General features: G+C 34.4%; 2 protein-coding genes across 3 annotated transcripts; both read right to left on the reverse strand.

Moving 5' to 3' along the window:
- Positions 1 to 1732: 1732 nt before the first annotated feature.
- Positions 1733 to 8322, reverse strand: LOC141667274 (uncharacterized). 2 transcript variants are annotated; one of them, XM_074473697.1, is made up of 6 exons: positions 6256 to 8322; positions 5180 to 6169; positions 4700 to 4995; positions 3082 to 3174; positions 2320 to 2347; positions 1733 to 2106 (listed from the first exon to the last, which is right to left on the reverse strand). In XM_074473697.1, the coding sequence occupies exons 3-6, from the start codon at positions 4971 to 4973 to the stop codon at positions 1971 to 1973; spliced, it is 531 nt and encodes a 176-aa protein (XP_074329798.1). In that variant the 5' UTR covers positions 4974 to 4995; positions 5180 to 6169; positions 6256 to 8322; the 3' UTR covers positions 1733 to 1970. The 2 variants fall into 2 exon arrangements, with proteins under 2 accessions (XP_074329798.1, XP_074329796.1); XM_074473695.1 differs by having other exon boundaries at positions 4700 to 6169.
- A 135-nt stretch (positions 8323 to 8457) lies between these two features.
- On the reverse strand, positions 8458 to 10849 carry LOC141667273 (uncharacterized). The gene has a single exon (XM_074473694.1). It carries the CDS (start codon positions 10636 to 10638, stop codon positions 8974 to 8976), a length of 1665 nt encoding a protein of 554 aa, XP_074329795.1. The 5' UTR covers positions 10639 to 10849; the 3' UTR covers positions 8458 to 8973.
- Between the last annotated feature and the right edge of the window lie 379 nt (positions 10850 to 11228).

Raw genomic sequence — 11228 nt, forward strand, 5'->3', positions numbered from 1 at the left:
GTTCCATAAGCATATGGCCAGACATAACAAAAGCAATATTTCTCATTCTGGTTGAATTCTATTATGGCTTGTGTAGCTCTCCTAGATGTATTATCACCTTCAATATAACCAATTCCCTCAATGTCCGGAAGGACGGGAACCATGTGTCGCCTTAATGTCCGGAAAGACGGGAACCATGTTAGCAAATTTTCTACCAAATATTTGATTGCTTAATTCTTGTCAAATTTACTGTGAAGACTATATGCACCTTATAATACGATGGCAGACTGGCGAGCAAAAGAAAGATTAATGAGGTGAAAAATGGTAGTCGGTAAGTTATAATCTCTAAAGGGGACTGGGAGATGAAGAATTTTAATGGTAATCAGGTCCTTAAGACAAATGTATTTAGCATAGTGTACATATGTCATTGGACTCCTCAAGATTTGGTTCATGGTGAGATGGCCTTAGGACCGAGATAATGAACTGGGGTTGGGCCAGGAATTCAGCAAAACATGGTTCAAATGGAGGAGGATGCTGGTGTGGTGAACCTGGAGTTGCAAATGCAAGAAGTGTTCCAAGAGGAGTTCTTCAAGGAAGGGATAGTCTACAATGACGAATTCCTTTTCGCTGGTGATGTCCCATTGGAGGATATAGATTAGCAGTCACTATGCTTATCTTAGTAGCAATTTGCAGTGGTGCTCCCCCTAGTAATGTCTCATTTGGTTTTTCAATTATGTAGTTACTTGGGTAACTTGAAATTTCTTGGAACTAAGTTAGAAGATACACTTGCGAGTAATACTTTTAGTTGATGACCAAATGTTATGGCATTTACGGTTTGAGTTTAAATTAATTTCTATTAGTAGCTTAGTTGTATTTCGTTTTGTGAAGAATGTAACAATACCGATGAATTTATTTTTATGTTGGTCAATAATCTACATATGAGCTCTACAAATTAATTAGTGAACAATTTAGCATAAAAAAATTAATTAATTAGTGAACAACCTGAAATTTACTATTATGCAGAAAAACAAAGGTTTTACTATTTATCACTTTAAATATGTAATTCCTACTCTGGCTAAATTGTCACAACCCCTACCAGCTTTCTAAAGGAACCTGTTCGAATTTAATGGAGACAGATTAAAATTACCTTCAACCAATCCGCAGAACTACTCAATGGACTTTTCCAATTCATTCTAGCAATATCTGCTATAATTTGGATCACACGTCTCTTCAATATTGTTTCCTTAACAATCTGACCCGAGACTCAATATGTGGTCGAGCTTTCATGCAACAAACAATTTTTTTCAAGCTATCCAGAAGCACTGGATTTCAATCGACTTCTTTCAGCTCTCCAACCACTCTCTTCTATAAGTTTCAACAATAACTTAACAAGGATAGCAGCCCCAACATTTACCTTTCTATTATTGACAATAGTACCGTAACCTTTACTAGCTACTTGTTTGGCTTCAGGACTTGATGCCATAACGCTTCTGCAATCTTAGTCGAAAGTATAAGATTATTTACATACAATGAAAATGCCAACACAAGTGTTATTCAATTAAATACACACAACTAAATCAGCGATTATTGTAACAAATAGATTAATGGCAGGCATACATTACAACTAGCTTCTTAGCCCGTGGAAGGGACGGGCATGCTCTAAAAAAGAGTTTTTTCGATATTATTTGTCTTTGTAATTACGATTGGTTATGATAAAAATATTAAAACACTTATAATGTATCAAGGGTTGATCAAAAATTCAAACCTTCAGATATTTATAGGTGATATTTGCATTTGTAATTACAATTGTTTATAATAATAAAAATATTACAGAACACTTGCCATCTGTATCAATGGATGACCAAAAATTCAAATACGTGGAAGTCCACGCATGCAGCTAATATAACCAGGAACATTTCAATTCAAAAGAAGGGCAGAGTGGCATATACATATGATAGCGGAAAGTTCAATTAAGGTAATATCTGAAAGAGTTATAAGTATATGACAGAGGCCATGTACTTGGGAGTTCTGTGAGGATTAGCAACGGATGCCATTGCACCACCTATTACAGCTTCAGCTGCTTCCTCAGCAAGCTGTTGTTCGAGGATTTCCTGCATTTCGATCACCCTGTTATAGAAAAGTGAGGAAAACAAATGTTACATCAGTGTTTTAAGTGATGCAAGGCATCTCAAGGTACACATATTTCTTTCTTAAGTGTTTCTGACTCTTCTGTAGTTAGTGTAATGCATAAAGTAACTTCTTGATTCTCGAAGAGTGTCTTCAAGATATAATTGACAAATTTAAATAAGTAGTACCAATTAAAGAAAAAGGAGCACATACCTCAGGGCACGAAACAAGTGTCGATGGACTGCAAAAAAATATTCATAAGAAAAAAGAGGTGTCAGGTGTATCATATATTCATATGCAGAGTATTGTCAAAAAAATGGTGAAGATCAACTGAACACCTTTAGTCAGTCCATATAGGAAGGAACAAATATGTCTCCCTAAACCGAAAATCATCACTAATCTACTGCTAATTTCTCAATTAAATATCATGCATTTTATTTGTAAATCTAATTATACGATGACTTCCACTGTAATTAAACCAGGTAACTGTAAGAAGTCTGACACTATCAAATGGAATATTAAATTACTCTCCAATTTGAACCTAATGCTTTATTTTATTTTGTTTCAAAACAGATGACATAATTAAATCGCTACATAATTTTAAGCCTGTCGCTTTTATTATACCAAAGAACAGCTTAAAACCTGCTTTTTTCACCTAATATTCTTGCTGCTCTTATCCCGGACGATATAAAGCAGAGACCGTCATATTTATTAGGATCATCAAACATATCCAGAATTATTATAATTTGGCTATATGTCTCAAAATCTATCTATTTTGTCAATCCTAGACAAGTCGAATCTTTTCTCTTTTTCTTTTACATTGATCTTTCTATTCGAGGCATATCCTCTAAATTCATTCAGCTCTCTAGTATGCCCCTAAGCCATTGTAAGCAGATTTCCTTCTATAATAAATGAAACTTAACAAATTCAACAAAGCCTAAAGCTAAAAAACACACCTAATTATTTATGTAATACCTTTCTTCAGCAAGTTTAATGAAGTCGTATATATGTCCCCACAATTTCCTGTCAAATGTATCCCAGTTGCGATCTGCATCTTCAAAATACCATCTGCAGACAGAAAAAATATAAAAAAATCACAATCAGAACACTGCATGTATAAATTGCAAGCATAAGATAAATGTCAATACCATCAAAATAACAAATCTATGACTATGAAAGTTTGCCATTAGGCCAGCCATCTCCAAGAGTGGCCTATTGGCCTAAATTTGGACCGATTTCGGTCCAAATCTAACCAAGAGTGGTCTACTGCCCCGTTCCAATTTAGGCCAGTGAATAGTGCCAGCCTAAATTTAGGCCGACACTATTCACCGGCCTAAATCTTTTTAATAATAAAATATTATCTTTTTATGTTTTATATATTCGTTAATTTGTTAATTGAATGTTATTATTTATATATATTAAGTAGTTTTTAATTTTATTTTTTTTTAATTTTCACTTATATATATAATAGTTATTTAACAAAAAATATATTAAACACCATGAATTGTTTTAATTTAAATTAATAATACATTAAAAATAAAGAAGTTCATATTGCTTTTGGAAATTCATTAATCGAGCATTTGTGGGAACAATATACTAATTTGGAGTAGTTTAATATTTGTTACTTTTCTTTTAGTTAATTAAATATAATATTAATTTTTCTTCACTTTTCTTGTTTAAGTGTAATGTTTTTCTAATTTAATAAATTTATTAAGTTTGAAATTAAGATTATTTTATTCATTCCGCATCCAATTGAATTAACAGATATGTGAATTAATATCAACACATTAAAATAACAATATATTAATAGTTGAAAGAATAAAATATTGATATATAAATTTGGGCCAAAATTTAGACCGAACTGTTGGAATAGAGAGTTGCCTCGGTCCAAATTTAGACCAAGATTGAGGCCAAAAACTCCTTCCACTCTTGGAGTTGCCCTTATGACAGTCTTCCTACAACTACATTTATAAAGTTTACAGTTCGTGAGTTCCACAGGAGAGGTTTCTGCATGGTATTAGGCACACTATAGCACTTTGTAGTCTCGTCTGCACCAAGATACTCCAAACAAAATTCAGCATTAGACTATTGTGATGTATGATAGAGTTATTACAAGCTTCAAGTGCACAGTACGAATTACATAATAAAAATATTTTTTCTCTTTAACTGTTCGGACCGCTAGGGGGATGAATGCATTCTGAGCTTAATAAAAGTGAAGCAGAAGATAGAAGCACAATTATGAACAATAAACATGTAGATACATCATACATGTCATTAAACTAGATTCTTAAGGTGCTATGCATAAGGTGACTCATTTGAATGAATAGGTTACTTGAAAGTACTTGATGCTTCAAAGCAGGGAGAAGAGATTATCTTTGATCACGTTGATTTGTTTCAGAAAAATGTAGGCTAAAATTCCAAAAATGGAAAAAATTTGCAGCAGTTATATGAATTTCGAAGAGTGAGTTGCATATATGAGACATAAGAAGACGTCAAAGGGGGGGAAACTTATCACGACCACCACAACATCTATCTTTCAATAGTTAAATGACCTTTTGCATTAAACACAGAAAAAAATAATAAAAATAAGTACCTGGTAGATATGCACAATTAGCCACAGTAGTCAGATTGATCTCTTTAGATACTGTACACATAAGGGTCCAAGAATCTTGGGACCAGATATTCCGGAAATTCACTATGTGCACAATCCTGATTAGCTTTGATTTCAGGCTGGGTGAACAGGTTTGCCAATGCTGGCGATACTGGCTGGGTGAACAGGTTTGCCAATACTGGCTATACTGCTGTAGAGATAGCTGGAAACACTGCTTTCCGGGTAAAAGCGCTGCTGTAGAAACTTCCATTGACATCAGTTTATGTGAATTCTGGTCACTGAAATTACCATGTGTTAAAACACAAGTCTACCGCTCCCTGTTTGTGAATATTACAGATATATTTTTAAACATAATTTTTTTTTGTAAGCAAATGTTGATTTCTTGTTTGTCACCTCTCCTGCAATTTATAATATACAAGTAGTATATGTACATAGTGAAAACACAGACACAGAAGAATGTACATTTTGAACAAATATATTCAACTGTCTGGGTAGTTAACCTCCAGAATCCTTCACAGTGGTTTCTCTTCCTATTGGTCCTTCAATGTAATCTTCTTTCTCTGCACCATTAAAACGAATATGCATCTGGTACATATATGCTATAATTGTCTGGTTGGTTATAATACTAACCTCAAACACATCCTTCACACTGGTTCCTCTTCTTATTTGTCATTCCTTATTTCTTTGTACTCTTTTTTTGCTGATTAATTGCTTTTGTTTTGTAATTCTTTCTTTTCTAATTAGTTGAAAGTTCTATTTTAGTTTTTACTGCTCTACTATAAGCTAATACTATGACTCTCGTGCCATCCAAAAGTTGAGGCAGACAAAGACTGAGACTGTAACAGTAAGCAAAGTGGCATATCGATTCATTCTGGGTGTCGACTCAAATTCAGCTGTTTCTACAGACTTGCCAACAATGGCAGCAGAGCCTTTCCTCCCAGATTCCAGACTGATTGGTTTAAAAACCTTGTCCCAGCTAGTCCTCAACTATCAGGTAATTCAGAGGTGGAAGTTGGTAACAGATATCCTCTCCTGCAACAAAGACCAGAAAAGAAAAGGAAATGCAGACACCTATATGGAAATACTACTATCTGCAGGGTGCCCGCAATAGGATGTGTTATGTGCACTAGCAACAAGGTGAATGGAGTTTGGAGGGCGATCTTTTGTTTGTGTACTTTAATAGACGAGAAAACCTACGGTAATCTAAAATATGACTCAAGTGGCAAACCTGCTATAGAAGGGCATGAAGGCTGTTTCCAGAAATAAAAAAACATCGTCATATTCTAAATCTTGACAAAACTTACATAACCAAGTTAGAATGCGTGCAAAAGCAGCAATGAGACACAATTAACTTCGTATCTTCAAGGATCGTGACTCGTATTATTCCTCCTATAGAAATAATTCACCTCTGCAACTGAAATGTTTATTCATGTTGTCACTGAGTACCTAAACCTGGAAAAGACAGTAAACATAAAACCTTATTTAATAGCGAGCAATGAAAAAAGAAAATTAAATTTAAAGAGCGATTCATTTCGTACCTTCCTAGGATTGTGACTTCTAATTCTCCTCAGAAACAATCGTCATCTGCAACTCATATGTCTATTAATGTTGTCATTTGACACCTAAACCTGAAAAGATAGGGAAAACATAGACCTCTATTTTATAGTGAGAAATGAAAAAAAATAATAAGCAAAATGCCTATTCATGTTCTCACTGAATACCTAAACCTGAAAAAGAAGGTAAACATGGACCTCTAATTAATACTAAATAGTGAGCAATGAAAAATAGAAAAATGAATTAAAAGAGCGTACATATCACATCAAGCAAATAAAAAGTTACAATCAATATCCTATAATCAACCCACGTATTTCTAAAGGAGCAAAACAATAACAACATACACTAATACAAATTATAATTTCAAGGTCATACACTTGCTAATCCCATTTGCAGCTGCCTTTTGCTTCATATAATCCTCACTGCTCAGAAACTGAAGCAATCATTAAGTCAAACGCTTGAAGACATATCACATCGAACTAAAGAAAGTATTTGGCTCTAAATTCGAATTCTGAACACAGTTAGACACTTGCACCACGACTACATACAAATTTGTCCAAAAGAGATGGATTGGTGTTAACCATTATAACTGTAATTATCGCAGCTAATTAAATTTATTATTTTGTGAAGTAGCCTCTGACACTAAGTGGAATATGAAGATGACGAGGCCTCATGCTTCAAACACACCATATTCATTAATATAGAATGAGTTAATATGAAAATTACCAGTAAGTAGAGCAAACAAATGTAGCTGGTTAAATTACATTATAGTTGAATACATAATAGATGTGTTTGATATATTATTATGATAACTCACTACAATCTTTAGCCCTGATGATATAATGAGCCAAAGTAGATAAATTATCTATATCATAGAAGCAATTAACTTAAATCCTTCTGCCATTGGCATGTGCAAAATATTAACTTAGCCTAAGAATGTTAAATCAGGCAAAGACATCAACATTTCTTTAATGTCAGGGGCTTAACGGATATGTTTCCGTGATCTAATTTCTGTTCCTGAGCTAGTAATTTTAAAAACGTCACTCTAAATCAAGCACCTTGTTGGTGAGCACATGCACCTTGTCTCATTCTTAAAAATAACCTTATCTGTTTTCCCCGGTAGGCAGAGAGCTAGATACTTATCATAACAAAAATTCATTACTATGTATCCAAGTGAAAATTAAAACAGAATTTAAATAATTAAAGGGCAAAATATAAAACAACTGGAAGAATGAATCACGAAAAACAGTGACCGAGAAGCGAAGTCAGATTTTTCATACGCTATAAATTGTCTTAAGTGTTCTAGATGACACCTGTGATCCTCTCCTGTGAACAATAAGATAATGACAATTAGTCCTATCTCCTAATTAATAATTCAAAAATTAAATTACCAGGATTTGCCCTCCTATCAACCGAAATGGATGCTAAAGAATAATCGATGGAAATTGCCCCAAAAAGAGGCATTCCAAAAAGCCCAGCCAGTGTGGCAATATATGTATGTAACGTAATGTAACATAATACAATATAAGCACAAGCATAATGTAATGTGCCAAAACTTGTTCAGTTCCTTCCACAAGGAACAAATGCCAACTAAAATATGGGTGAATATTAGGAACGGGGAAGCGAAGTTTTAGATCCTATTTGTATATAAAAAAGAAAGGGTACAATAACGTAAATGAACATAGGTAACTACATTCGGAGAAGTGAAGCAGGAGCATGAGAAAGGGAAGGGTCACAATGGCAGGGTTATAGGCAATAGGGTTATTTACATGTTGCAGGATTGCAGTGTATTGATGCAACTATTATCACAAAAATTTATTCCTAATAAAAAAATAAAAAAAACTTATCTGCATGCTCCATTAACATCGAAGGATCGCAAATATATGAAATTGATGCAGTATTTCTTTGTTCACTCAATGTTCCGTCCTGTACTCCTGTTCCACACAAATTTCACAGAGAAATCATAATAATTATGTTCGAGTTCTATTAAAATCACTTACCAAACACATAGTGCCAGAGGGTCAATCCATATTTGATACAATTACAAAAATCTCTTTGGCAGATTGTGATGTATGTACACTCTGCTGCGACTTGTGAGCGTTGCAGAGTTAACTGTAATGGAAGGGTTGCATAGCATACATAATTACACAGCAGGGGTATTAAAGACTTTTTCTAATGAATAAATGTTTCACCAGAAACTGCTTGTTGCAGTATTTTATATTCAATAGATAAGCAAAATACATTGCAAAAGAAAACAAATACATAATTCTAAAATGTAAGTAATCAAAGATGTCTAGAGTTTTGCCAACATAAAAGATTTCACTGGCCAATTGTTATCTAAATTTGGTCCAGGTAGTGCTCGACTCAAGATGTGAACAACATCTGCATTTTGTCCCTCTCCGTTCTTCTCCATTTTGTCCCTCTCCGTTCTTCTACATCTTCTCCAACTCTGTGCTCTATTGGGTCTATACTCATGTTAGACCTTGTAAAATTCAGAAGCATGGCACATGCTGAGAATAGTTTAAAAATGATGCAGAAGCTTCCCAGAAAACTAGAACAATTTTAAGGTTTCTCCAACAGTACCTTAATAATCCAGATCACTTAAGAAGCTAATATGAAGCTCTTTGTTCTCAAATTATTCACAGCTAAAGAAAACAAGAACTAGCAATAAAATGCCAGCAGAAAAGTTTGAAAGTTACACTTCAACCATTAGTGATGGACATATCAGTATTGTATTCTAACAATAACCTATCAATAACCTCTTCCTTCCAATCAAAATTAGAAAATGACTTGCTTACAATAATTTCCCAAGTGTCTATATCAATTCCTTGTACACTTGAAGCAGCAATAGCAAGTACCCGAGAAACTTCTGCTTCCTGTCCAGAGTTATAAAGTCCTTCAACTAGAATAGAGTAAGTCGATTTATTCGGCAAACAATCTTTTTCCAACATTTCCTCCAGTATTCTAATACCATCCTTGGCTTTACCAACTTTACAAAATCCTTTGATTAGCATATTATAAGTAAATGAATTGGGACTACATCCTTTCTCCACCATGTCATCCCACAACCTCCCGGCCTCACACAATTCTCCCTTCTCACACATCCCCGCAATGAGTGTATTATAAGTCAAGACACTAGGAAAGGAACTCTTCTCAAACTCATCAAATAACTTCTTTGCTTCCAAAATTTTATCTTTCTTACAAAGCCAATATATAAGTGTACTCGATATTGCATTGTCAGGTGTAACATTCTTTCTCAACAGCTTCTTCCACAATTCACAAGCATCCTCAACCTTCCCTTCCTCACACAAAAGATCTATTAATTTACAACACAACACTGATTCGGGAACATACTTCTTTTCGAGCATATCCTCGAGCAAATTACCCGCTTCCCCTGATTTCTTATTCAAACAAAACGCTTCAATCATCACTCCATATGTCACATCATTCGGTTCAACCCCGTTCTCCTCCATTTCATCCATCACCTTAACCGCATCAGTCAACTTCCCCGTCTTACAAAACCCATCCATCAAAATCGTATACGTAGTCGAATCTGGAATCCACCCTCGATCAATAATCTCATCAAACACCTTCTTCGCCCCAACCATATCCCCTCTCGACACAAACCCCCCTAAAATCGTCGTATAAGTCACCACATTCGGAACCATTCCCATCCCCGGCATCTCATCAAGCACTTTAACCGCACCCTCAACATCACCACTCTTACAAAAACCCTTCAACAAAATATTACAAGTAAACACATTCGGAACCACATTAAACTTCTTCTTACAATTCTTAAACAACAAATGAACTAACTTAAACTGTTTATTCTGAATCAAAGCATTCAACAACGTATTAAACGACCTCACCGACGTCTCAACACCAAACTCCTTAATCCTCAAAAACATCTCAAGAGCCTGCTTAGGCCTACTCGCAATCCCGTAATTTCGAATAACAATAATAAACAAATTCTCCCCACACTTAACACCCAATTTCTTTAAATCTAAAAGTAAATTCTCCATTTCTGGAAAAGCTCGAGCTCGAGCAAGCTTAGTAATAATAGCAAGATAAGTATCATAATTATGGTAAAAATGGGGATGATAATTACCAGCGTGGTGAAAGATTTGGAGGGCAAGATCGACATTTTGCTGAGAAGAGATGATGGAGACGAGACGTTTAGGGTAGAGATTTTGAGGCCAGGGTTTAATAGGGGGAGAAACAGTGTAGGATTTTAAGAGCTGGTCTTTGGATTTTATGGAGGAGAGATAGGTGTGAGATGGGTGGCTCAGAAATGGGTCTGCGGCGGAGGAGATGGTGGAGAGAGAGCGTGTCACGGTGGCTAGATTGAATCGCCGGCGGAGTGACATGGGGGGTAAATAATTGGAATGACAAAAAGATGAACGTTCTTGTACCTTATTCTTGAATTTGTCTATAGTATATTGTTTCGAATCAAGAATTGTAAATTCAACTTTCGAAAATATAACTGATTGCTGAAAGAACAACAATAAACTACGGGTGAAAAATTAAATAGCAACCAAAAGGGATAATCGCTCAAAATGTTCTTGACGGAAATATTACCCAAAATATTAGTACATATTACTTTCCTGCATACAGTTTCTGCTTTTTATAAATATGCATTTGTACGATCCGTATTTTATCAAAATCAAAAAAATAATATATACTAGTTTACTGATTTTAAAATTTTGAGTATCCGATATGCGTAATTCGACTTTAAACAAAAAGTAATGTATTTTCGGCATTGTTTTGTAAACTACTCTGTCCCTAGATAATTATTTACAGTTTATATTTGATCAATAAAATTAATCATTTTTTGGTTAAAATTATTAAAAGTTATATAATAAAATAGATTAGATGTATTCTGAAATAATATGATTTTCTTAATTTTTTTAATTATATAATATATATAAATTTGACTTAAATTTTAGGATTTTTTTGA

This window comes from Apium graveolens, chromosome 6 (genome assembly GCF_009905375.1).
Source record: "Apium graveolens cultivar Ventura chromosome 6, ASM990537v1, whole genome shotgun sequence".
Classification (NCBI taxonomy): Eukaryota; Viridiplantae; Streptophyta; class Magnoliopsida; order Apiales; family Apiaceae; genus Apium; species Apium graveolens.